A 27,070-nucleotide genomic window follows, 5' to 3' on the forward strand; every position below is an offset into this window, starting at 1 on the left:
CCTGACCTACCTGTGCTTTAGGCATTATTTTAAATGACTATTTGCTGAAGTAGCTTTTAGGGACTTTACGGGGAAACGCATGAGGTGTCCCAACGCTGGCCTCCACTCACTGGCTGTGGGACCACCGTGTCCAGTCAGGCTCTGCTCCGAAGGACACTGACTCTCCCCCATCCCCCTCCTCTGGGCACACACGGCGGGGGCTGGGGCCCCTTCTCTGCAGACTCTGGGGTGCATGCCCTCGTTCCCCCTTGGCAGCACCACCTTCCCTGGTCCAGGGCCATCTGTGCGCGGGGCATCACCCACGTGTTGCAGGTCAGAGCACTGCCTTTTTCCTCCAGTGACTTTGCCCTTGCCTGTGGCCGGCCCCGATTCCCTAGAAAACACCTGTTTCTGCCAACAGAACCCTGACCGCCACCCGCACACCCCGAGGTCTTCAACTCTCACGTAAAATAAAGACAGCACAGTGGTTGGGGTTGTAGCAAACGTTTAATTCTGCGGGACCCGCAGGTTGTGAAGCAGGAGACAGGACAGCACAGGCGGCCCGTGCACCAGGGCCTGGGGTCAGGCTTCACGTGGACGATGCTCGCGTAAAGTGCTCATAAATAACTGGACCATGACAGCAGGCGGGCGGCCGCTAGATGGCAGCCGGCTCCTCGGGGCCACGGGGCTGCACAGGCTCCAGCTGGCTGGCATCCGACACCTCGAAGCTGACCTTGTACTTGGCCAGGATCTTCATGAGGGGCCGCAGCTTCAACCACCACTGCTCCTTGGGGATCCGGTGCCTGCGGGGGGGACCAGGCTGAGCGGGGTGGGGCTCACCCAGGGGGCCTCCCCCGCCCCTGACCTCAGGCGCTTACTCGAAGTCTGTCTCCTTCTTCAGCTCCGCCACGGGCTGGAACAGCAGTGTTCTCTTGCTGATTCCCAGCACACACACAGAGTCCTCACTTAAAAATTTTTTTCCTATGAAAGGTAGAAAGATGATGTCAGAAAATGAGAGATGAGGTCTAGATATTGACACAAATTACCAAGGTCTGGAGAGCAAGAGGCACGGAGAGCTGTAGGCACTGCAGAGAAGAGGGTAAATTGTGTATTTTCATGCCAAACTTGAGATTCAAACAAAAGCAGGTCTGTAAACGTGGAAGACATGCAGCCGTCAGCTCTCCCTACAGCAGAAGCGCAGCCGGGACACAGGCAGAGGTTTATCAAACATCCCAAATCAGGACTCTTAGAAATGCTCTCCCCAGGGAACCCCCAGGCCTCCTGGATGCTAGACCAAGCCTACCCTCTACACAGAGGGGAACAGAGGGGATGCAGCCTAGGGGCGTCGCGGGTATACCCAGGAGAGGCAAGGTGAGTGTAACATGAGCAAGTCAAACTAAAGAAAATTCAAGGGACCATCCATCTCATTCAATGCAAGTGTGTCCTAACCTTCATAACTGAAACAATTCTTAGCGAACATCAGAGCATACAGTATCCACCAAAGACCGTCAACAAATAAGTTGCAGAAAGACTTCGCTTAAATATTAGTGAGAATTCTGAGTCATGAAGCACTGATGTGTTCCCTGTATTATCCAGGAGACAAGACAGGAGTTCTGTCACTACGTCTGTTGGGGTTTCTCTGGAGGAAACTCATCCACAAAAAGTCAAGGAAAAAAAAAGATCTGCATGCAGATGCTGTGTGTAAGAAAACCAAGAAAAGACACATCCATGCAGATGCTGTGTGTAAGAAAACCAAGAAAAGACACATCCATGCAGATGCTGTGAGAAAACCAAGAAAAGATGCATTTACACGATTACTACAATTTACATCAGTGTATAAAAATAACTTGTATTTCTGTACACCAGCAGTAAGAAATTGTAATACCCTTCACAGCAATATATTTTTAAAATCACTAAGTCAGGAATAAACTTATAGTCAGTAGCTTTATGGAAAACAATGCTGTAGTAACAAACAGTCTAAATATATGGAGATTAAATTGTTCATGGATTAGAAGATAAATATTTTAAAAATATCAATTCTTATTCCAATTATTTGTTATTTATGTAATTTGTTATTTACATGTAATCCCCACCTCCAAAAATCCAACAGAACTGATGGACACAAAGAGTCAGGAATAGCTGAAATGAAGAAAGCCCAGGTAGGACTACCTGATAACAGTAATTGTTCACTGGCAAGATTGCTAACTGCCAAAAAAAGAACCGAACAATCCAGAAACAGTCCCTTAAGTTTCTGGCTTCCTGTTCTTGGATGGAGATTAACTGTACTGCAGATTGAGGGGAATGGATTTTTCAGTGGCTAGCACCCAAGTAATTATTCACATGGAAAAAAATTAGACCTTAAATGTTAATACCAGTTCAAATGGGCTAAAAACCAAATGTAAAAGGTGAATTTTTAGTAACAAAAATTTCTAATCTTCAAGGACAAAGTTAAAAAAACTGACTACATTACTAAATTGAGTTCTTCATTAAAAAATAACCCTAACAGAAAACGACTGGGTTTGCCAAATGGGAGATACATGTCTGCAGCCTGTGACTCACAGAATATAAAACCTGGACCTTCTCTAACATACAATATCAAAAATTCTTAAAATGTTTTTAAATTCTAGGAAATAACACAGCCCAAACAATCAGATAACATGAAGCAGTAACAGAATAAATGAGTGCTGGACCAGCAGGAGGGGCCTGGCCGTCTCCCTGCTGACCTGGAGGGTCAGCCTCCGGCAGCCACAGGGGGACCGGATACCCACCATCACAGCAACAGCTCAGAGGTGACATGGATGGGTGAGTCCCAGGGAGGGCGGGGTCCCACCAGTGAGCGTGTGGTGGGCGAGGCTGATCTGGGGAACTGGCCTCGCTGGGCCTGGGCAGTGGCTGTGACCCCGGAACCACTTGCTCAGGGCCAGGTGGGTTCCAGGCCATAGCAGAGACCAGCTCCCCTCATGTAAACCACAAAACCAGAGCCTTTGAAGGTTTAATCCTGCAAAGTCAGACCCTGAAGGAAGGATCGCAGGGCTGCTGCCCTGGGGAGGGGCTCAGAGTTGGAGGGAAAACCCGCCAGGGAGGAAGCCGTCCAGGTGCCTCCCCATCCCTTGCTGTCTTCCCAAAAAAGAGGCCATAAAGGAATAATGGAAGGTGCCAAGTGTCTTAGGTAAAAGCCAACTCGGCGTCAGCACAGCAGAGAAACAGGGAAGGTCACGGCGGCTCCGGGGCCCTCAGAGCGGACAGTTTCTTCCTACATGAGCGGAGTGCCTCCTGCAGTAATTAGCGTTCTGTTTCCTTAAGTACATTTATTCCTAGTTATAACCTAAGTCACAGACAGTAGCTGCAGAAGTCACATGCAGCCCAAAGCCAGACGGACATGGGGCAGAAACATGCCTGCACAGACCACGGCCCTCCCAACCCACGCCGCCTGCCACCGATTGGTACCTTTCCCCACGGACTCCCTCAGCTTCGAGCTGATCCACTGCATGGCTCTGGCGGAAATTTTGGTTCCAAAGTTTCTGTCGAACGGAGAAGGCGCCCCACCCTGTGGTTGGTCAGAGTTAACATGAGAGTTAGACACCAGCACCTTCCTGACTGTTAGCTTTTAAAATGGAACAGAAGTTATAATGACTAACAAAATTCACGTCCTATTTCTAAGAAATATGAGGGTCTGTTTCTATCTCCTTGTACGTGACTGGGAACAAACAAACCACAAGAAAGCCTGTCACTCCTGCAGCCAAAACCCCCGGTCAGGTGTCACTGCTTCCCGAGGAGGCGGCTTTTAATCAACCAGACCCTGAGCATCGTCCTTACGTCAGCATCTTCGTCAGGACTCCTTCAACTTGTTTTGGGGAGGCCGTGGGGAAGGGTCACAGTTCTCTTAAGAGGCTGGTCCACTCTGTGGGCTCGCTTTCAGAAAGACCTACACACGCCTACCACATATGCCATCGTGTAACTTCAGGGCAGTCACTGAGTTTGTGGACCCTGAACTACAAGCTCCTGAGACAAGGACTGAGACGTGGTGCTGGGAGGGCCTGCTGTCAGGGGACCAGGTCCCACGACTCCACTCCAACTGCTTGCCCTGTCTGGGGTGCACTGACATGCATACCCCAAGATTCTGTCAAATTGCTCTGATTTCACGCAGATCTCAAAGAACTGTCATTTGTCTGACACTCCAGTTTAAATGGGTATGAAGGCCTGATACTGAATCAAAGATACTGAAGAAAAGTTATGACCAACCTAGACAACATATTAAAAAGCAGAGACATCACTTTGCCAACAAACGTCCATCTTAGTCAAAGCTATGGTTTTTCCAGTTGTCATGTATGGATGTGAGAGTTGAACTCTAAAGGAAGCTGAGCGCCGAAGATTTGATGCTTTTGAATGGTGGTGTTGGAGAAGACTCTCGAGAGTCCCTTGTACTGCAAGGAGCTCCAACCAGTCCATCCTAAAGGAAATCAGTCCTGAATGTTCATTGGAAGGACTGATGCTGAAGCTGAAGCTCCAATACTTTGGCCACCTGATGCGAAGAACCAACTCATTAGAAAAGACCCTGATACTGGGAAAGATTGAAGGCAGGAGGAGAAGGGGACAACAGAGGATGAGATAGGTTGGATGGCATCACCGACTCAATGGACATGAGTTTGAGTCAGCTCCAGAAGGTGGTGATGGACAGGGAGGCCTGGCATGCTGCAGTCCATGGGGTGGCAAAGAGTCAGACACGACTGAGCGACTGAATTCACTGAATCAAGTACTTAATTTGAACGCGTCTTTCCACTTAACTGGTGTCACTATGTATATGGAAGCGGACGGTTTTCTGACAAAGCCTATCCGCTCAACTGTCAGAACAGAAAGTGTTCCTGAGGCTGATGATAGCCGGTGTGACAACATACATAGTTCAGATGCTGATTCTAATCACTGTGGAACTGACTTAGAAATACACTTCCTTTTTGCAATACAGCTAACACAGGCCATCTACGTGAGATAAGGCATGAGGCCATGCCCCGCCCGTGGCCCACCTGCTGCATGTGGCCCAGCACATTCTTCCTGCAGTCGAACACGCCCTTGCCCTCCTCGGAGTAGAGCTGGTAGATGAAGTCGGTGGTGTAGTTCTCGCTGCAGCTCTCGTTCCTGCAACACACAAGCCCAGGGTCGTCCTGCCCCTGCAACCATGCCACCCTCGCTCCTTATCACCGCGGCGGCATTGTGACAGAAACCACTGAAAGAATCTTAAAAATGGAAACTGACGACCAAGCAAAACTGGATTTCTAAAAATGGCCCTTGAGTCATTTAAACGCCCGCTGGTCTGAACACAGAGCAGAGCGAGACCACGCGGAGGAGGAGCAGCCGCGCCTGGGGACCATGGGATGTTACCTGAGCACCAGCCCCCTCTGGATACTGGTCTTCATCTTCTCCGTCAGGTGCTCCACGTTGGACTAGGAAAGTCAGGACACTGTGATTAGGCGCCTGCTGTATGCCGGGCACTGCCCCAAGTGTGGCCGGTGTGGCTGCTGTGAGCTGACCTCGTGGCAGAGGGGACAGTGGACAGTGATGTGTCGGCTAGTGACACCCACTGGGGACAGCGGCACATGGAGACCACAGCCGGGGCGGGGGCGGGGGGGTCATGGCGTCAGTGCACCGCTCAGTGTCCGCAGACGATGCCTGAGAGGTGAGGCGCCCGTGGACACGTCACTGTGTGCTCTGTGTGCTCGCTAAGGCTGCTCCCCAGGCTGCTCTGCCAATGCCCGCACCTGCTATCTCAGAGGAACACGGCTGTCACCTGGCTTTACACAGAGACTCCTGACCCTGCCTAACAGGCACGTTCAGGCAGGAGAATTTCAGCAAGGACACAAGAGCACAGGTTCCAAAGGAAGCCGGCTGCAGAAGAGCAGGTGGACTGTGAGTTTCCAGTCCTGATTTTGGGGCGACGCTCCCCTGGGCTGCGTCCTTGCTGGGGCAAGCCTCCCCGGGGGCACTGGGCAGCCCTCTCCGTGTCGTCCTCCCCATGTCCTGGCCACAGGGGACCAGGGGCTCCTGCAGGCGGGGGTCTGTCCTCCACTGCTGCAGTCCCCCGGCTCAGACCCACAGGGACCCCGAGCTCTGGCCGCCTGCGCACCCGAGGCCTGGACGTGGTGGCCATGACCCAGCAAGGCCCCAGGCACCTAGCACATCCGTGTCCCTGCAAGTGTAGGGCCTCCAGGGAGGGCATTAACTGCTTCCCAGGTGAGTGTGTAAGAAACACAGTTACAAGCTCGGGGTACGAGCAGCAGGTGCCCCAGAACCTGTTCCAGGGGTCGGCCTGTCCTTGCACATGGAGCTCTAATGCCTCACTAGTGTTTGTGATGTGGCGGGGGATGGGAGTGGTTCCTGAGACCCTGGACCTGTCAGTCAGCGACCCCTGGGTTCCTGCGTCCACGCACCTGCAGGTCCCGGATGTCGAAGGGCTCCTCGAAGATGTAGGCAGCGTCTGCGCCAGCCGCCAGTCCTCCCATGTTGGCCAGGTAGCCACAGAAGCCCCCCATGGTCTCAATGATGAACACGCGCCGCTTGGTCCCACTGGCTGACTGCTTGATGCGGTCACACGTCTGCACGAGGAGACACGGTCAGGAGACGCGGACACCGCCCTGCGGCCGGCCCTGACCTTGGGCGGTGCGCTGGGCCCTGGGCCCTGGCCTCTTAGGGCTCATCAGCAGGCATGTCCCTGCTCTGTTCTCTCCTGAAACACTCCGGGGACACGCCGGGGGAAGAAGGCTTTGTGCACCAAAGTGTACCACCACCAGCGGGGAGACCTTCGCTCCAAGACTTTGGTTTAAATGTGAACAAGCACGTGATCACCAGACGGGTCCCATTCCATCACCCCTGATGACCCCTCCAGCATCTGTGACGGATCACCACCCTCCCCCAAAACGGACTGATCTCATCCAAACTCAGGGTGCACTTCAGCGGCCGGGCAGCTCCGCGTTCTCCAGGAGCCCAGACAGGAAAAGAAACCACGTCAACACGCCCGTCTCATCCTCCTGGTGCTCAGGCCTGGGGATGCCCGGCCGGGTGGGGAGACCCACAGGGCCATGGTGTCCACGGGTCCTTCACGTGGCGTTTGAGCACTAAAACCTGCCTGCCTGGCCTCTGTCTCAGGAATTCAGGATGGGGGATGCACAGGCCCCCTCGGCTGCAGGTCTCATGGGCTCCCCTCCTGACCCAGAACAGCAGCTATCATCACCAGCCGGCCCAGACGTGCCTGTTGGCCTCGACGGCAGAGGTCCTGGTTACAGCCTTCCTATCTAACCATCAGCTCAGAACCTGTGCTCAACTGCCGTTTACCAGGGCTCTGCCCAGCTGAGACGGGAACCTTCCAGCACAGGGGGCTCTGCACCTCTGGGGGTCCCCACTTGGGGAGGACACGGGTCCCACTGCCCACAGCACAGTCCAGGCAAGCAGGGTGCCGATGGGTGAGGGTCAGTGCCGATGGACGCCAGGTGGTCAGGGCTTGGAAACGCTGGTCCCTCGGAGCCTGGGTGACACCAGCCTGCTGGGGCCCCACTTGGATGGGGCTGGGAGGGACTGTGGGTGAAGCCCCCAAGGAAGGGCATCTCCTCCCCGCCTCCCTGTGACCCTGGCTCCACTGGACTCTCATACGCCCAGCACTGGGTCCCTCTGCCCACCCCCTTGCTCTGCGTCCTGTCTCCTCCAACACCATACTGCCACTGGTCACCTGGGGGCACCTCGGGGCTTTTGTCCTGGTAGGCAGGAGCAGGCTCACCCAGGGCCCCCGAGGGAACAGCCCACTGAGAGTCGGCACAGGTGGGCTCCCCAAGATAGGCTGGGCGGAAACTGTGCTAACCCGAGCTGATGAGAAGCAGGGCTCCTTCGCCCTGAAAGATCCAGCAGGTCCCCGTTCCGATTCTCCTTGAGTGGGAAAGACAGACCCTGCGGGACCCCTGACGGGCCATCTCCTTGAGCAAATGAGAAGATCTTACCTCCACAATCACGTTCAGGCCCGTGTCACAGCCTATGCTCAGGTCTGTGCCTGGCACGTTGTTGCTAATGGTGGCGGGCACCATACAAACAGGGATGCAAAACTCGGGGTGGCTGTCGCGTTTCTTCGACAGCTCCAGCAAGCTCCGGAAAGCCTGAGCGAAGCGGGGGCGGGTCAGCAGGGAACCCATATCCATAATGGCCAATGGGGAGGAAGCTGCAGGGGAGAGACCTGGGGGGGCTCGGGGTGCAGGGGAGACCAGCAGGGGGGCTTGGGGTGCAAGGGGAGACCAGTAGTGGGGACTCGGGGTGCAGGGGAGACCAGCAGGGGAACTTGGAGTATAGAGGAAGACCAGCAGTGGGGATTCGGGGTGCAGGGGAGAACAGCAGGGGGGCTCAGGGTGCAAGGGGAGACCAGCAGTGGGACTCAGGGTGCAGGGGGAGACCAGCAGTGGGACTCAGGGTGCAGGAGGAGACCAGCAGGGGGACTCAGGGTGCAGGAGGAGACCAGCAGGGGGACTCAGGGTGCAGGGGGAGACCAGCACTGGGACTTGGGGTGCAGGAGGAGACCAGCGGGGGGACTCAAGGTGCAGGGGAGACCAGCAGGGGGGACTTGGGGTGCAGGGGAGACCAGAAGTGGGGGACCTGGGGTGCAGGGGAGACCAGAAGTGGGGGACCTGGGGTGCAGGAAGAGACCAGCAGTGGGACTCAGGGTGCAGGAGGAGACCAGCAGTGGGACTCAGGGTGCAGGGGGAGACCAGCAGTGGGGGACTCAGGGTGCAGGAGGAGACCAGCAGGGGGACTCAGGGTGCAGGCCCAGAGCACACAGGCCTGGGCAGGTGGGCAGCAGAGCAGGGCCAAGGCGGCGCGAGGTTAGTGGTGGACGAGCAGCCAGGCCTTTCTGGCATCATCAGGAGGAGATGCGGGCGGCCATTTGGCGGGACCTTAGGGGCCAGGCTGCTGGGACCCCTCAGAGAGGTAGTGCCGGATGGCTGGGGAGGCAGACGCCCGTGGAGCCCCCTCTGCCCAGGCCGTGTGACCCTCACAGAGAGCCCTGGGGGGTTCGGGATCCCCACGAAACCACTAGGCTCTGATGTCAGAAAAGCGGGCTGCTCTCAAGCACACGACCGGGGACCAGATCTCCCGCCTCCACGTTAGTGCAAGTAGGTTGTTAGTGTCCCGGTCCACCACCTGCCCTGAGGCCACAGCGCCCCATGGCCAGACGCTCGCAGGACCCGGCCTCTGTCCCGTCTTTAGTCCTCACGCTTGAAGCCACTTCCAACACCTTGTGCGGGGAAATTCCTGGCAGGACGACCCGGGCTTTCCAGAGAGCATGGCTCTCTGCCGGCCCTGCCTCTTCCGTCCCCAGACTCCCAGACAGGCTGGGTTCTGGGGGCTACGGCCCTAGGATGTGTGGACGGTGAGCCCACGCTGGGTGAGTCCAGGGAGCGGCCGTGAGGAAGATCAGGGGGTTGCTCACCTGCCCCATGCCCCACCACCGTCCTCAATCACCACCCCACCCAGTCCAGCCCAGATCCCCAAGGGGAACCTCCCCAGCCCCAGTGCAACTCAGGGCCACCGTGGGGCTGCCTGAATGCCTGCTGGATGGAGGGGTCATGAGCGCCGTGCTTAGATGGGCTCACAGACTGTCTGCACCCCCCAGGACGCTCTAGGTGGGGTCACCCGGCATAGGGGGCGGGCGGGGCACCAGCACCTTGAAATCTGATGGCAGTTCTACACCTGTACATTCTTCCCACCCTCCCTCTGACCCTCATCACTCCCTGCTTTTCCTCTGATCTCTGGAAAATGAGACGGACACTCAGAGCCAGGAGAACCCTGCCCAGGACACGAGCCCGGGGCCCTGGGGGCAATGCTGAGCGAGCCAGCCGCCTGGGCAGCACCAAGCTCACGTCAGCTGCGGCTCTGAAGGGGACCAGCGTGCGGCCCAGAGGAGAAGACGCAGCCCCCACTTTGGCTTCAGACTCTGAACCCGAGCCCTGAGAGCCAGTGCCTCCCCGGAACCCCGGGACCTTGTGATGGAGTAAGTCCCCAGGGATCTGTTTCCAGGAATGCATCCGTAAGCTCAGCACACAGACTGATGAGGAGGGGACGTGAGGACAAGGGGTTAAGTGTCCAGAGGATGTGCCACCTGACGACACTAGGCACCTCGGGGTTCACCCCCTCGGCCCCCTGGGATATTCCAGCTGAAGACCCTGGGCTGCGGGGTCATCCTGACATCACACGGTCAGCAGCATCCAGGCCGATACTCACCAGACACCATGCCCCACCTCCCCACCCCCGGCCACCCAGTTCTGACGGCCAGGGTGTCCCCCAGCGTCGCAGATGTCCCCTGGGTACAAAGTCACCGCCAGACCACTCTGGCCTCTGAGTGGAAGAGAGCAGCTGGGACAGGAGGTACCCGGGGCTGTCCCCAAGGCCGGGAGGTGGCACTGCCACCATCGGCATCCAGACCCCAGATCCCAGGCCACGGAGGCCTGTCCTGAGCTGACTGGACAGACGAACAGACGCTGAGCTGGCTCTGGAAGCCCAAGAGCCTCCTGCCTCCCGGGAAGGCTCGAGAATGATGACCCTCAGGCCCTCCCCCAGCACGGTCCTGCCTGCCGCCCCCTTGAATGTGCCCGGCCCAGCCAAGGGCCAACCAAACCCAGGCCTCTTGAGAGACTCAATTGCACTGCGGCTCGACACACACAAGCTGGGGAACCAGTCGGTCTCCCGTCCCCCAGCTCCAGGACCCACTGAGCAGGCCCAGCTCAGAGTCATCCCAACCACCGCCTGACCACTGGGCACGAACTTAGCAGCAGAGCAGCACCCCCAATTTGTGGGGCAGCTCTGGCCCGTTACCAATGGTGACCCCAGCTCGGAGAAGCTCCAGTAAAGAAAAGCCTGCATGTTAAGGGCCATGTAATAAATCTCAAAACCCCTTGAAGGGAAGCAGGATGGACCATGTGGAATTTCCCCAGACCTGTCCTGGTTTTCAGATTTTCAACAATCCACATGTAGGGAATCTCTGTCACTTGGAAAAGTAATTCTTGGTAGCAGAGGAGCCTGGGATTAAGGAGTGGGAGCACCCTGTCCTGCTAAGAGTGGGAAAGGCCACAGGGGACACACACGACCCTGGTCAGGACCCACCGACGACCGCCCCCGGAGTTCCTGCCACCCCCGGGGTCTCGTTAGGCGACAATCAGAACACAAACTCCGGCTGCTTGTACTGCAAGCGTGGCGAGAGCAGACTCAGACCCAGCTACACGGGAGCAGTAATGACACACGACCTTTCAACTCAGACCTTGAGCAGCGAGCGGCCAGAGGCTGAGTTAGTCCCACAGCAGCGGAAGCACAGACGGCATCCCCGGGGGCACGAGGGGCGGGCGCGCGGGTGAGGAGGTCCAGCACGCGGACACCAGCCAAGGCCACGCCGGAGGCTTTTTAATACAGAAACTGCAGAAAGTTGAAGAGGTTCAGGAAAGCAAGGAACCAGCACCAAGCACTGCTTACCGCATACATCCTACTTTAAAAGCTTTTCTTTTATTTACCGGCACTGGAGACAGATTTGATGCCCATTGGTTTAAGGGAAAAAAGCTAGAAATACAGCCACGAGGCCTGTGTCTCCCAAGGAAAATAAAATGTGAGAATTTACCAGAAAATTCTAGACACTGAATTGAAAAAAAATAAAGGAGTTATGCATTCTGATCCTCACTGATCTTCAAAAGCCCAAGTGATTTCCCAAGTGTGATTTAAATTTATGATAATTAAAATGTATTTCTATGCTTTGTACGGACTTTGCTGCTGCTGCTGCTAACTTGCTTCAGTCGTGTCCGACTCTGCGCAACCCCATAGATGGCAGCCCACCAGGCTCCGCCATCCCTGGGATTCTCCAGGCAAGAGTACTGGAGTGGGTTGCCATTTCCTTCTCCAATGCATGAAAGCGAAAAGTGAAAGTGAAGTCGCTCAGTCGTGTCCGACTCTTAGCGACCCCATGGACTGCAGCCCACCAGGCTCCTCCGTCCATGGGATTCTCCAGGCAAGAGTACTGGAGTGGGTGGCCACTGCCTTCTCCATGTATGGACTTTAGGGGGGATAAAAAAACATTCAAGTACCATAGTATTCTTTCACACGTGGTTTATCGTCCCCAGTCCACAAGCAGGAGGAGGAGGACAATTGTTTAAAAGGATCCAGGTCAGGGAATGAACTCACAAAATCTTCAGTCCAGCTTCTACCTTCACACACCACAGCACGGGCCCCTGGACCCAGGTTTCATCACAATAACACAGTAACGTGTTATGGGCTTGGGGGAAATTTAGCCAGAAAACAGGGGTGGGTTTAATCGAATATCCACATCACTGTGACCCAAAACCAGCTGAACTACAGATGGTGTCACCCCAGCTGCAGTGAAGGGAAACGGAGGTGGAAAGCTTTGGGGTCGAATTGTAGATTGTCAGGCTTTTTTTTTTCTTCTCGTTTTTGGCTGTGTCAGCATGCAGGACTGTAGTTCCCCCCAATCAGGGATCAAACCTGCACCCACTGCCTCGGGAGCGTGGAGTTTTAGCCACCGGGCTGCCAGGAAAGTCCCTTTATTTTAAAAAAGAAAAACTTTTCAGCAGACCCCCAGCCCAGTCTGTCTCGAGCACACGGTACATAAAAGCGGGCCGGAGCCCCAGGTTAGTTCCGCAGCCCCTGCCCTGCTGCCCACACTCACGTCGGTGATGGTGTTGAGGGCGGTATCCGCCCCGATGCTGAAGTCGGAGCCGGGCACGTTGTTGGAGACGGTGGCGGGGACCATGACCATGGGGACACAGAACTCCTCGTGTTTCTGCCGGGCGGCCAACAGCTCCAGCAGCCCCAGGTAGGCCTGCGGGTGAGTGTGTGAGGTGGGGGGGTGGTTGGGTGGTGGGTGGCCATGCATTGCCATCTGGGCGTCGGCCCAGAGCGAGCGACTGTTTCAGGTTCTCCCGTTTTCTTTAAAGGAAACGTCAAGGTCATCATGAGGCTGATATTAAAAACGAAGGTGGACAATCCAACAGGTAGTTAAAAGATAATAATCTGGCCCCATAACTGCCCTCCTCTCTGAGTAACCAATGGGCTTCCAACTCACGAGAGAGGGTCACCGCCACAGACCCGGCAGATGTGAGGACTCACTGAGCAGACAGCCCAGCCACGGGGTCAGGGGCGCAAGTGGCCCCAAGTCCTACATCGCCGGTTCTCAGTGGCAGCTGGGCCCGTGGCACCACGGCCCCCGGTCCCGACAAGGAGCAGACGGCAGGGTGCTCACAGGCGCTGACACGGGGTCCCCTCTCAAACGCGCAGCGCCGGCCAGCAGGTGAGCAGACATACCTCGAATCCACCGATGATCAAGAGCGCACTGATGCCATGGGTTCGCATCTGCGCCGCGATGTCCTCCAGGTACTTCCCAGGGAGGGTGCTGGGGAGGTTCAAGGGGGCGAGCTCAGGCAGGGCCCCCTCTGTGCCCCACCCTCTGAGGCCAAGCGGCATGACACTCAGGGGCAGGAGGCGCCCCGGGCCACGTGTCTGGGGGACAGCATGGCTGGGGAGCCACCCATGGTGGGCACAGCCAGGAGTCAGGTCTCAAAAGAGGGTCTTTTCAAAAGGAAATGGAAAGAAACTTTGCAGCTGCCTCACAGCTGGACCTCAGAAAATCCCACCTCCTGGGTTAGGGACATGGTGAACCATGGAAGCTATCACACGTTCACAGCGGTAATCATCTGGATGGAAATGTCCAGTTTTCGAGTCACGTACAGACTACACACACCTCGTCTGGAGTAATCTCACTCAAAGTCACCTCCACACACACCTGCTCACCTTAACCCATTTCACCCTCTGTCCACACACGGCTGCAAGTGGAGGAGGCAAAGGATACTCAGCCGTTGAGAGAGCCCACCCAGCGCCCACCCCGACCTTTCCGCTGTGTCCCCTGGGCATCAAGCCTTCACAATTGGGATGGGCTCCGCTAGGGGAAGCTGTAGAGAGGTTGTAGGGCTGGGTGCTCAGGACACACGAGTGCATGCGGAGTCGACTAGAGGGTTCCCCAGCATCTAAGCATCGTGAGAAGGTGCTGCCAGCCACCCCTCCAGCCCTGCCGCCCCCAGAGCAGCCTCTGGGAGGGTGGGGCTCATGAAACAGAGTCACAGTTGGTCGAAGAGGCCCAGGAGGCAGCCAGGGGGCACTATCCCCTGCATGGAGCTCCGCCATCACACCACCATCCCCAAGGGTGCTGGGGGACAGGACCACAAGAGCTCTGGACACCTAGGTCAGCTCCGCGGAGCGCTGGTGGCAGGGTGCCCAGCTTCAGGGCAGGGCAGAAGCTGGGATGATTCCTTTGGACAACAGGCTACCACTCGTGTGGAATCCAACGCCCCTCTGAGCCCAGGTACCCACACTGTCCTTCCATATAATATGAGACACACAGTGATGGCTGCGCCCAGAGATGAGAGAGCAAACAGCCTCGTGTTAAATCAGCGCCTCGGCGGGAACACATCCGGGCCCCGCTGTAACCGCAACAGGAGCATCCACGGTTCAGAAACCTGCGGTTTTGTGCGGAGCCCCTCGGGTCCTCCCTTGGGTGGTGGTGACCTGGTGGCTGGGCTCCCTGGACGCTGAGCCACATCTAGCTCCTCTACAGGGCACAGTCACTGCAGCCCACGTGCCTGCGTCTGCACTGCCCCACACGGGATGAGGGCTTTCTGCCACCACCGGCTTGTTCCAACGAAGGAAACAAGGAACCAGCGGGAGGCCCTCCCAGGCCCTCCGCTTGGTGTCCCTTTGAGGCCGCATCTCACCGCTCCCCACACCTGGCCTGGGTCTCTCCCAGAGTGTGGCCCAGACGCGAGCTGGTGCCAATCCCTTCCCTCCCGGATCCCGGACGGGACATGAATGCCGCACAGTTCCTCTCCCTGCAACGTGGCACCCTGCTCCCCGAGAGCAGGTCAGGATCAAGACGGGAGAATTACCGTTTTGTCCCAAGGATGGAGCCGCCTTGGCCCGTCCAGCCTCCAACGTCCCCCCAGCCGATTTCCTTTATCTAAGGTGCAAACACATAGAGAAACAGCTGAGGTGAACAAGTAAAGGGAAGGAGAAGGCTTTACAAACAGCTCAGAGTCTGCCCCTCTGACAGGCGGCATGTCTGTAAGGATTTGCCAAACATGAACAAACAGCTTTCCCTGAGAGGCAGGAGGAGCCAGGGCCTGAGCTGGACCCCAAGGTCCCATAGTCAGGGGCACCAGCATCCCAAGTGCACCTCCCCACTACTTCGCGTGCATCTGCTCCCCTTCCCACCTAATGTCCCAGTTCTGGGATCCCAGAGACGCAGTACCCACCACCTCAGAAATCCAGAACCTGCCTTTCACCGAAGCCCTTCCCCGCGGGCGCCCCCAGGACTCACCTGGCCTTTGGCGAAGCCCTCGAAGCCGTCGTACACAGCAAACATCTTGTGTCCCTCAGAGATGCCCACGCGCACGGCAGCGCGCACGGCCGCGTTCATGCCGGCCGCGGGCGCACCCACGTTCACGACGCCCACATTGCAGTTGCTCTGCAAGTCAGGGGGCGGGGCAGGTCACTGGCTAGACGCACCCCCCCAAGCCCATGCGCAAGTGAGAGGCTGGCGCGGGGACTCGGGCCGCGAGGTCCGGCTGGGCGGGGGTGGGAGGGACGCACTGGAGGGGCGCAGGGTGGCCTCCACGAAGCAAGGACCAAGCCGGGCCGGAAGCAGGGGAGAGGACAGGGGGCAGGGTCTCCTACCTTTGGGATTTCGGAGTCCGGCAGCTTGATGGCCAGCCGCTTGTAGGTATTGAGGTTGTTCTCGAAGCTCCTGGAAGAAAAGGCTGGAGTCGGACCACAGGCTAGAGAGTAGGACAGAGCACATGGGCTCTCCCGGGGAGAAGGGGCCTCAGACGATGCCTGCGCGGGGCGCGGGTGGCTGCGGTGCGGGCTTTCGATCTGGAAAGGAGCCCCAGGCGGTCCCAGAGTCTGGGATGGACGCTGTGTGAGGGGGCTGAGGGGGCTGCGTCCAGAATGCAGCTAGTTTCTTTCCTGGAATGCTAGCAACCCACATGTCAGGCTCTCTGTCATCTCAGCTTCTGAACACTCCTCCACCTCAACAAAAAAACAAACACATTTCCCTCTAATTAGCCACCCAGACCATCCACCAGCAGAAGCAGTGCCTCCTGTCTCACTTCTGGCTTCTTATGTTGAGACAGAAGCAGCGCAACCTGGGCACACGCTGACAAACAGAGGCTTCAGGGAAACAGTTTTCAGAACAGTCACCTTCCTCGGAGTCGCACGGCATCCTTAAATCTCCTCTCATCCATCGCTTTTTGTACCTCCTGGGTCTGTAAGGAAGAAAGAACGTGTCAGGACTTAGTGTGTCCCCGGATCTAGGCCAGGGACACAGAACCAGCTGGGCCCTTCCATCCTGGGTTGGTTCAAATTGGACATTGCAGCCGGCAGCTGGGGTCAGCGAGCCCACACCACCCGACCGCCACACAGACTGCTTCGTAGAAAAGGACTAGAGGCACCGCAGGGTAAGTGGGTCCTGAGATCTCAGGGATCCTGCCCCCGAGAGCAAGGCCAGGAGGTGAGTCTCCCAGGCCAGGCTCCGAAGGATCCCCTTTGACTCTGGTGAGGAAAGAGCAAACAGAAACCACCTGGCTCCCCGGGGACAGGGGCAGAGGGGCGGGGCTGGGGGCAGGCTGTCCTGGAGCCAGAGCACTTGGGGTCCAGCACCAACTCCCCCTTTCAGGCCCACGATCCCAGGCGAGTCACCCCTCTCTCTGAACGTCAGTTTCCTCAGCTGTGCGGTAAGAAAAATGCCCCCTACTTCTGCTGTCGTCTGTAGTAATGACCACATGCCCGGCCCTTGGGAAGAGACCCAGCGAGCAGCAGCTGGTCAGGGAGGGGCCGGCTGTGGCCTTGCGACCGTCAGGCTGAGACACCATGACGCACGGTCGTTGGAGGACAAGCCAGTGGTACCAGCTGCCTCTGTCTCCAAACAGGGAGAGCCTGGACAGAAGAAATGTGCTCACAGTAAACCACTGCACGTCGTTCCATGTTCTGTTCTTCTGAGCCACAGCCTCACACTCCACACACGACACACGCACACACATGCATAACACGTGCACACGCTCATACATGCACACATGACATGCACACTCATACACACACAGGCATAATGTGTACACAGACATGCACACAGATGCATGATGTGCATACACACATGTGCACTCATACACACGCATGATGTGCACACTCATACATATGCATGACGTGTACATTGACACGTGCACATACATTCCCACATGCACATGTGCACAGACATGACACGTGCACACTCATACATAAAGGCATAGCACGTGTACACAGAAATATGCAGGACACATGTACACAGGCATGCACAGGTATACATGACACATGCACTCACACGTGCACACACATGTGCACACTCATACACACGACAGGTGCACACTCATACACACGCATGACACATGCACGTTCATACATAGGCATGACATATGCACACAGACACAAATGTGCACATCCTCATGTGCACACACATGGATGACGTGCACAATCATAAGCACACGTGACATGTGCACACTCAAACATGCATGACACCTGCACACACACACCTGCACACACAGACGCACATGAATGATACATGTACACACTCAGACACAGATGCACACACGTGCACACACACAGGATTCATTTACTGCCACAGGCTTTTGGAAAGTACGTTTCTAAGGTTTCTTTCAACAAGTCCCTTGACTTAATCACCGCTCTGTACACATTATAAAATCCACACACCTCAGAGCCACTGAGATGAAATAAATCGATAGTCATGAAGAGACTTTGAAAAATAAATGGTAACAATTTCTAATGCAACTCCACGGCCGCCTCACCTAGTGGACAGTCCACCAGGAAATGGGCCTGAGGAGGTGCTGCACGTCAGGGTGTCACCTGAGACAGGCCCCCCACCTATGTCACATCACAGATGCGAGGGTCTCAGAGACAGGAGGGTGGGAGAGGCTGACCCTGGAGAGGCTAGACTGTCCCTCCTGCCCTGTGAAGATCCTGGTCCCTGCAGGGCTATCTCTGGCCTGGTGGGAAGCACACAGGCACCCAGAGGATGCCCCCCCCCATAGGATAGGCTAGACTCGCCATGGAGGCGGCTTGCTCGTGTCACAGGACCGAGACGGGAGCCAACACCCCCATTCTGCCGTCCACCCCCCCGGGATGGGGGCTCCTGGGGAAGGTCATTCACTTGTGCAGTGAACCCAGCCCGCGCCCGCACTCACCATCTGTACACACTCCATCAGCGGCAGCCGCACTGCCTGGTTCCCGCTCAGTGACACCACGCAAGCCGGGGTCTCGGGAGTGGCCTGCAGGAGGGCAACCACAGCCTCCACCCCCATGCGGCTGGCCTGGAAACAACATCACGACGCTCAGAGCCTGCCCTCCGCCTGCCTGGAGCCCAGCTTGCTGTCCTAGGCAGAGGCCTGCCTGGTTCAGGCAAGACCAGCTGCATCCTCAGCTTCCCCCTAGCTTCTCCTGCCCCGAGTCTCTGTTAGTCACTCAGTCCTTCCTGCTTACTTCTAACCCCCCGCCAACAAAGAGCTCGAATCCAGTAAGAACCAGCCACTGGGGCTGGGGGCTCAGAGGCGTGCAAAGCAGGAAACAGAGACTGCATTCTGGGTCTCTGTGGTCCCTGGGTCCATTTCTAGAAACCTGCACACGAACACTGCCTTTCCACCTTCTGGGTGTTGTCCCCCATGTTTGGTGGGGTCTCCCAGTGGGTGGCTGGGGGCCAAGGAACCCCCTTGGTGAGCAGGTCTCCCAGGAACTTCAGGGAAAAGCCACCCAGCACTGTAGGCAGAGACGCCCTTCACTGATGGCTCCACCATGTCACCCAGTCTTTGGAGCAACCTGGTCCCTTTGCGATCCCAGAAGCTTTCCTTGCCTTGGGACATGCCTGGCCAGCTCCAGCCTCACTCACCAGAATCCTGTCAAAGGCTGATGGCGTCCCACCTCTCTGCACGTGTCCAAGGATGGTCACTCGCGTGTCGTAGCCCAGCTGCGTGACCACAAGCTGAGGGGAAACAGGACACGGCCGGGCATGTCATCTTGTCCAGCACAGGGGGCTAGGAATCGGGGAAGGGCTCTACCCGTATGCGTATCTACATGCAAGAATGTCCTAGCTTCTTAATTTTACTTCCTGAAAGAATGTTCAACAGCTTGCCAAAATCACTTTTTAAAAAAAAAAAAATGCTTTAACTGCAGGTAAAACCATTGTCTCTCCTACTTTGCCAGTGAACATAACTAAAACAGGTTTTTAAAGATACTATTTCTATAGCTTGTATTTAAAAGCATGGATACTTTATAAAAATGTAAATTTTCCCATGAATCACCTTAAATTTGTAAGGCTGTATTTGAAAAGCACAACACAGTAACTCCAGGCATCCCCTATGGCCAGGGCCACGAGAACCAGCCGGGTGGCCAGGCCAGGTCCCGTGTCCCCAGTGGCCCTCATTTACTCTATGAAAACGTCGGGGCTGGGGTGTGGGAATCCCATGGTCCCCCTCCGGCTCTCATCCTCCACAGTCAAATATCAACTTCAGTTAAGTGGGTAAGAAAATCTTTGCTCTGATCGTACTCATTATTTCTGTAAATACCAGCGGACAACTGTCACAGATCTCTTGATATTTTAATCACCAGGTGAACAGCTGGTCGGGGGCGCAGAAAAGGCGGAGATGCCAACTTGCAAAGCCACGCTGAGAACGTGTCTCCCCTGATGGGCAGTTTCCACCAGACCCCGTGGGCGTTTCCCCAGCACTGCGTCCAGAACCTGCCCAGTTACCTGGGTGACCGGGAGCCCAGTCAGTCCCTCCCAGGCCGGACAAGCCAGCACCAGACGAGCAGCCCTGCAGCCGGAGCATGGGGCCGGCCCCTCCACAGGGTGGAGGGGCGGTCACTAAGGCCAGCAGAGCACTTCCTCCATGAGCAAGGCTCAGCTGATGCTCCAGCAGGAGAGAGGATGACTGTGCTGACCCCCCCGGCTCCTGGAACCTTCTAACCCTGCCCAATCTCATGTCCTCTGTCTCAGGAGAGCCTGGGGCCTTCGGGAATATTCCTGACAGTATTCCAGAGGCATGGGCTCCCTAGAAGTCAGGAGCTGTGAGATCCTCATGCCAGTGAAGCCACGGTCATCATGAAACTATTTTCAACCATCAAGAAGAACAGGAATACTTACCTAACAGCACCCCACTCCAAACCTCACCTCGCCCAAGTGTTGGAACAGCCCACTGTCAGGCAGGCACGGCGTGGAGCATACTCACCTCCTTGATCTGCTCCGAGGTGATGGGCTTGTTCTGGGTGTCGATGGCCCCTTCGGCCACAATGATGATGTTCAACCTTTTCTTCCGGGCACGGTTCTAGGAGATGGAAGAAGAAACCCTCAGATGCCTAAACCACTCTGAACGGGGGCCTCTGCCCAACTGACTGGGCTGTCTCCAGGGACACGCGGTCACCCGGTTTCATCAGCAGCACTTCCTAAGGACACGAGCAGGTCCAGGCGCCCGGGGTGAGAAGGTGGGACAGGCTGGCAGACGCAGGAGATCAAAAGCCTCCACTGCCTCTGACCCGGACCCCCAGACAGTGGTGAGCCCTGAGGCTGGGCTCCCGGGTCTCTCCTGCAGACAAGGCCTGCTGGCTCCCCCAGAGGACAGCTTTCTGCCATCTCCCTGGGAACCGGGCCCCAGCCTGGCCTTCATGAAGCAGAGAACCGCCCATGTCCCCAGGCCAGAAGCAAGGGACAGTGAGCTCATGGCTTACTTCCGTGCTCACGGTCACCCCGGGACCTGTGCGGCTGACTTCAGCTTCAAAGGGGTGATTCCTCCCAGTTCCATGTGCATGCGTGCCAAATTGCTCAGTCATATCCAACTCTGCGGCCCCATGGACTGTAGCCTGCCAGGCTCCTCTGTCCATGGGATTCTCCAGGCAAGAATCCTGGAGTGTGTACCTTATCCCTCCTCCAGGGCATCTTCCCAACCAATGCTATAATTCAAGAGCCAGTGCAGACTTTAGAGTATTACAAAAAATGTATCTTAGGATTATAGTCTTCCCTTCTCCAGGGGATCTTCCTGACCTAGGGATCAACTTCCCAGCCAAGGGACGGCTTTACCAAGTCTCTTATACAGGTTTTTGAGTCAAAGCGTCTTACATTAGTTGCTGGGAATCTGCTCTTGGAAACCATCACCTTGAAGGTGACGGCCATGCCTCATGGATCGTGGGTTCTGGCTGCATGCATGTGCTTGCTGAATATGATAACTGGCCTCTGCCATAGGTTTCCATTTTTTGCCTACAGAACAGTGATGAGATGGTCGTGAAAATAAGAGAAAGTCCACACAATGGGGTGGGATTTCTGTCCTGAAAGCCACTCTTGTTTTCTGCGAGGCCTCACAGACGAAATCTGCCTGACACCAGTGACCCACAGTGTGAGACGAGCACAGTCCACAGAGAAAAGAAAGGAAAGGCCTGAGCCAAACCCACAGCGAGGCGAGCACTGGGAGGGGGACGCCCTCTGGGGAACAAGCTGTCAGGGCCTGGCCTGCTGAGAGCTGGGGGGCTCGGGGAGGAGTCGACTCCCAGGCCTCCCGCCTCTTTTCCGAGAGGACAGCGGCGCTGTGTTCCTTAGACCCTGCTCTTACGTGGCCTCCTCCAGGGATGGCTGAGCGCCCGCTTTGCACAAGTGGCTCAAAAGCTCAGCAGCTTCTTGCAGTGGGAGGTGGACGACGGGACGCCCCCAGGTCACAGCCACAAGCCTGAAGCCACTCTGAGCAGAGAGCCTCCACAGGCTAAAAGCTCCTTGACATGGAACATGCCCACGGCCACCACACCGGAGGCCAGGCAGCGCGACCAGAGGCCGGCAGCCACAGGGGGCAGAAAGCGAGTTACCTCTGAGAGCTTGATGCACATGTTTTCCTGCCAGCCTTCCTCAGGTGGGGACTCGGGAAGGAAGACCCAGTCGGCCCCACAGGCCAGAGCGCTCACCAGGGCCAGGTACCTGCAGGCAGAGAGCGAGGGTTTCACGAGGCGTTGGGGCTGGGTGCCCTCGCCCAGGACAGCCCCACAGACGAGACATGCCCCTCCTGGGATGCTTGAGCTGGGGTATGGGGATCCCTGGGGACCTCCCACCCCGACTGCGTCCGTGTGTCCATACCCGCAGTGTCTCCCCATCACCTCCAGGACGAAGGTCCGCTGGTGGCTGGAGAGAGACAGAGCGTCCACTTAGCATGGCCGGGCAGACGGCAGGGCCCCAGCTATCCCCCTCAGACGACCCACTCTGCACACAAGCAAACACTATGGGGAGTGTGTTTCAGGCTCTTCTGAGCGAAGGGGCTGCAGCAGTGAACGCCTCTGGTTGTGTTCTTGTGCCAGGCACGCTCACGCCACCAGGACATGCGTGTATGGTCTTCCCAGGATGAGGGTTCCACTGGGCAGAGTCAAGCTTCTCCAGCCAGAACCACAGGCTGGATGTCCCTGCATCAGCTCAGGAGACGAGAGCGAAGGAGTCAGGTCTGTGCCCCGGGCCCATGGCCTTTCCATAAACAGGAAACTAACTGCCATCAGTAACCCTGGGAACCCAAATGGGGGCTGAGGTTTGTCTCCAGCCACGGTTCCCCGGGCATGGCCCTGAGACGGTGGCAAGGGCTCGTCCACGAAGGAGGCACGTGTTCCACTGTCTCACTCACTTGACTTTCGTGAAGGTGCTTTGGAAGCCTGAGGGAGCCAGGGAGGGCGTGATGGGAAAGGTTCAGCCCTGAGCCTACAACCCGGGACGTGGGGTCACTCCTCATCCATCGGTGGGAACCCCAGGTGAGGAGGGCGCAGGGCGGGGCCTTGCCCAGCTCTGACCAGGGCCGTGCAAACCTGGGGCTCTACGGTCTGCCACTCCTGCAGGGGAGCTTTGTGCAGGACTTGACGTAATGATGACTAATTTTTTTCGTTTTTCTAAATTCTCTGCAATAAACATTTTCTTTGACAATCAGAAAGCAGTGACTCTTAAAAATTGAAAATAAAGAGTAAACGAGGACAACCACTGATTGCACCAATACAAAATTGTTTCTAATGTCAAGCGACAAGGCTTGTGGAACTTTCCAGAGCTGGCTCTGAGGTCTACACAGCCCCCTCCTGCTGGTCCCTGCGTCCCACCTCTGGGCAGTCGTCATGATGGCGTCCACCACCTCGATGATGCGGTGCAGGGCCGAGTCCGTGCCGATGGTCATGTCCGTGCCGCAGAAGTCGTTGTCGATGGAGCCCACCATCCCCACCACGTTGAGGTGCCCGTGCTTCTGTGCCTGCTCCGTGCTGATCTTGCCTGTGTGGGGACAAGCCGCACGCCCGGGATGACGTGGGGGAGTGCGTGCTCCTACATGCATCTACCCACAGCGTCACGACCACGGGACCTAACCCTGCATGCTGACGGACGTAAGAGCCAGACGGAGGTGGAGGCGAGGACACAGAGGGGAGCAGTCACCCGACGCCCAGACAGGAGCGCCAACCCAGGAACAGAAGCTGGAGGAGGGAAGGAGCTTACAGAGACGGCGGGGAAAGATGTGACTTCTGTCTGACAGCGGCCTGGCTCTGACTGTGGCGGGTCACCACGCCAGAAGCCCGTCCTCAAGGATGTGGTACAACTGGTACCCTGACTCCTGACAGGCCTGTGGGGCCCTATTATTTCACAGATGTACTTGGCACTCTCAGGAAAGACCACCAGTGTTGGTAGAGCTACTTAAATGGATCACAAAGGTCAAGGCAGGGGCAGCGATGCTCCCCCCACCCAAGGCACCACCGTGCCCACCTGCCTCCCACCAGACGTGGTGCAGAAGCATCACGAGGCCCCTGGTGCTGGCGTGAGAGCCACCCTCCATTCCCCAGACTTCACAGAACGTGTGGGTCATCTGGTGTGAGAGCCACCCTCCATTCCCCTGACTTCACGGAACGTGTGGGTCGTCTGGCGTGACAGCCACCCTCTGTTCCCCAGACAGACTTCATGGAACGTGTGGGTCGTCGCTGTAGTTCAAGCTTACGCCTTTCACAAGGTTGCTATTAATATTACTTCAGTTTGCTTCCACTGGTCATATTTTACATTAAATTGGAATTATATAAAACACATTTAAAAGATAAAAATCACAGGATATATAGGATTCTTAAAAATCCTTTCCTACACAGCTTCAGAGGTGATAAAGGACCAAGTCTCGTACCAGTGGCTGGAGGGACCCCAGGGGAGCTGGCAGGGGCAGCCGCAGGTGTCTGAGGGCTGGTGTGAGCGGGGCCACTCTCGTGGCCAGGTGGCTTCACCGTGAGCCCCTGACCCTCCTCTGTAAAGCGGGGATCGGCACAGAAGCTCCAGATGGTTATCCTGAGCGGGCACAAAACCACCAGGGTCAAAGTGGAGCCGTGCCTGGCACGTAGGATGTTGGAATAAATGTTATTCTTATAATCACTTTTGTTATTGTCTGAGCCACAAATCTGAGTCCTGCGTTGGCAGCTTTGAGGTCTGCAGCACCGCCAGCAACAAGCACGTGCGGACAGTTCATGGGGCAGGATGTCAGCAGTGGGAGCGCTGATGGGGAAGGGTGGGCGGCAGAGACGCACCGTCGCGGGCCAGCTCCTCCAGCAGCCCGCTCCACTCCGTCTGGAAGATGTGGGCCCCAGTGAGGCTGCCGTCCCCGCCGATCACACACAGGCTGGTGATGCCCAGCTGAACCAAGTTACATGCGGCCTTCAGGCGGCCTTCCCGAGTACGGAAGTCCTGGCAGCGGGCACTGCCAATGATGGTCCCTCCCTGGAAGAGAAAACAACCTGTTTATCTGTCTCCTCCCAACTGCACAGACCCCTGAACACGTGCGTGCTGGGTATAAACACAGGACTTGGTGTAGATTTCCCACCTTTCATCTTTTCAGTTGATCAACCGTGGAAGTTTGGAGTCTTTCCATTTTTAGCTCCGAACTGGAATTAAATGGCTAAAGATGGAGGACCACTCCCACGGGGGACAGAGTGAGGCAGGGAAACAAGGATGCAGCCATGAGCTAAACGCACGGAGCAGAGAGAAGTCCACAAGAAGATGACGGCCATCCCGTGGGGGGCGGGGGGGACCCTGCACGCTCTCTGAGCCTAAGGTGGGCCAGGGCCAGTCACAAGCCATGGCCAGAGAAACCCCGTGTCCAGCAGCCCTAGGTAACAAGGCTCCCCTTCTTAGTCGGGCTCACCACAAGTGCCAGAGAGATAGAAATCTGAGTTCTGGCCATTCCCCACAGGAGCAACCAGAAAATTACTGCTTAGGGACACTTAATATCCACAAAGAAGGACTGCTGGGCTCTAAGTAACACCTGCCCTCAAAAAATCCAGGGGTAACTGATCAAAAATAATTAAAAACAGGGCAAACTGTCAAGAAAAAAATATCAGCTACATACAGTTCCCAATGTTAAAGCACATGAGGAATGGCTCGATATGGGAAATTATCAGAGATGAGAAGATCAAAATGACAGTGAGGTATCACCTCAGAGAAATGGAAAAGGACAGTATTAAAAATCCGCAGAAGTACACTGTCAGGTAAGAACAGCGGACCCTTCAATGATGCTGGTGGATGTAGCTGGTAACAGCAATATGGAAGTGCATTTAGAAGGCATTAATATAAACAAACAGAGCTGCCCTGTGATCTGGCTGTCCCACTCTTAAGAGCATATGAGGAAAAAACCAGACTTGGAGAAAACCATGCACCCAGACAGGCACAGCAGCAGCTTTACAACAGCGAAGACAGGGAAGTAAACAAACTTCCATGAACGGATGAGGGGATAAAAACAAGTGATACATGTACACAACGGAACATGACTCAGCCATGAAAAAGAGCGAAAGCATGCCATCTGCAGGAGCACGTGCAATCTCAGGATCATCGTACTAAGTGAAGTGAGAATCAGAAAGACGAAACTCCAAGGTACCACGACCAAGTGGACTCTAAAACGGTGACAAATGAACTCCTTCAGAAAGCAGAACCAGCCTCACAGACGTATGGTTATCAAGAAGGAAAGGTGGTGGGCAGGGAGAAACTAGCAGGTGAATGTTATTTGATAAATAATGGTGTGTATGTATTAATCAAAAAAACCCAACTGTATAGCGCAGGAACCCTATAAAACACTCAGTAATAACTGATATGGGAAGAGAACCAGAAAAACATATATATGTACATATATGACTAAGTACAAGTGAATCAAGTAGCTGTACACCTGAAAAAACCACACCACATGGTAAATCACCTATATACTCCCATTCAAACAAACAGTAAAAGAAGAAATAAATGCTGGCTCTGTCCCCCTCAGGCCTTGGTGACCCAGGCTGGGGTCACACCCCTGGAGTCCAAACACTTGGGTCCCCAGGCTGGACCGTCCTGGGCTGAGGGAGCAGGACAACATGCTGGCCCACAAGCCCTCCCCAATGGACCCTCTGCATGAGCTGCAGAGTCCAGGCCTCCTGCCCCCACAGGAAGGGGTGGGCTCAGGGTTGCAGGAGCTCTGGACAGTCCCCTGGGCTCCATGGCTCTGCTGGTGGGGTTCCCACCTCCAGCCTCCTTCTTGAGGGCCCCCCCCCAACCCACAGATGACAGCACCCTCTCCAGACTGCTGTTGCAGGAATGGGGAGGTTTTCATGGGACAAAAGGTAAGGGGGAGAAGTGAGGAGACACAGCCTTGGGTGTTTCCTCTGACACATTCAACTCTAAATTGACCGGGTCAGCTTCCTGAGAAACCAGAGTTGGGCATGGAGAAATGCTGCCGCCTTGTGGCCCTTTTTGTAACAACACCTTGAAAATAGGCCCTGCTGCTGGGGCTGCTGCTAAGTCACTTCAGTCGTGTCCGACCCCGTGAGACCCCATAGATGGCAGCCCAACAGGCTCCCCCGTCCCTGGGATTCTCAAGGCAAGAACACTGGAGTGGGTTGCCATTTCCTTCTCTAATGCATAAAAGTGAAAAGTGAAAGTGAAGTTGCTCAGTCGTGTCCGACTCTTGGTGACCCCATGGACTGCAGCCCACCA

At 56.1% G+C, this 27,070-nt stretch overlaps 1 protein-coding gene across 4 annotated transcripts in view; it reads right to left on the reverse strand.

The window, feature by feature from the left end:
• Nucleotides 1-467: 467 nt before the first annotated feature.
• Nucleotides 468-27,070, reverse strand: part of PFKP (phosphofructokinase, platelet) — a 53,066-nt gene continuing 26,463 nt past the window's right edge. Inside the window, exons 4-23 of one of the 4 annotated variants that reach the window (XM_061436524.1) lie at nucleotides 24,640-24,829; nucleotides 23,194-23,359; nucleotides 22,202-22,246; nucleotides 21,937-22,045; nucleotides 20,319-20,414; nucleotides 18,980-19,072; nucleotides 18,282-18,407; nucleotides 16,252-16,316; nucleotides 15,727-15,796; nucleotides 15,371-15,517; nucleotides 14,940-15,010; nucleotides 13,306-13,393; nucleotides 12,671-12,823; nucleotides 7,959-8,111; nucleotides 6,402-6,566; nucleotides 5,356-5,417; nucleotides 5,001-5,112; nucleotides 3,427-3,526; nucleotides 858-960; nucleotides 468-782 (exon numbers count right to left, since the gene is read on the reverse strand). In XM_061436524.1, the coding sequence (XP_061292508.1) occupies nucleotides 635-782; nucleotides 858-960; nucleotides 3,427-3,526; nucleotides 5,001-5,112; nucleotides 5,356-5,417; nucleotides 6,402-6,566; nucleotides 7,959-8,111; nucleotides 12,671-12,823; nucleotides 13,306-13,393; nucleotides 14,940-15,010; nucleotides 15,371-15,517; nucleotides 15,727-15,796; nucleotides 16,252-16,316; nucleotides 18,282-18,407; nucleotides 18,980-19,072; nucleotides 20,319-20,414; nucleotides 21,937-22,045; nucleotides 22,202-22,246; nucleotides 23,194-23,359; nucleotides 24,640-24,829 (2,262 nt within the window). In that variant the 3' untranslated portion in view covers nucleotides 468-634. The remainder of the gene's footprint in view (nucleotides 783-857; nucleotides 961-3,426; nucleotides 3,527-5,000; nucleotides 5,113-5,355; nucleotides 5,418-6,401; nucleotides 6,567-7,958; nucleotides 8,112-12,670; nucleotides 12,824-13,305; nucleotides 13,394-14,939; nucleotides 15,011-15,370; nucleotides 15,518-15,726; nucleotides 15,797-16,251; nucleotides 16,317-18,281; nucleotides 18,408-18,979; nucleotides 19,073-20,318; nucleotides 20,415-21,936; nucleotides 22,046-22,201; nucleotides 22,247-23,193; nucleotides 23,360-24,639; nucleotides 24,830-27,070) is intronic. The other 3 variants (XM_061436526.1, XM_061436527.1, XM_061436528.1) reach the window with 3 other exon arrangements.

The sequence above is a fragment of the Bos javanicus genome, chromosome 13 (assembly GCF_032452875.1).
Source record: "Bos javanicus breed banteng chromosome 13, ARS-OSU_banteng_1.0, whole genome shotgun sequence".
In the NCBI taxonomy this organism is placed as follows: Eukaryota; Metazoa; Chordata; class Mammalia; order Artiodactyla; family Bovidae; genus Bos; species Bos javanicus.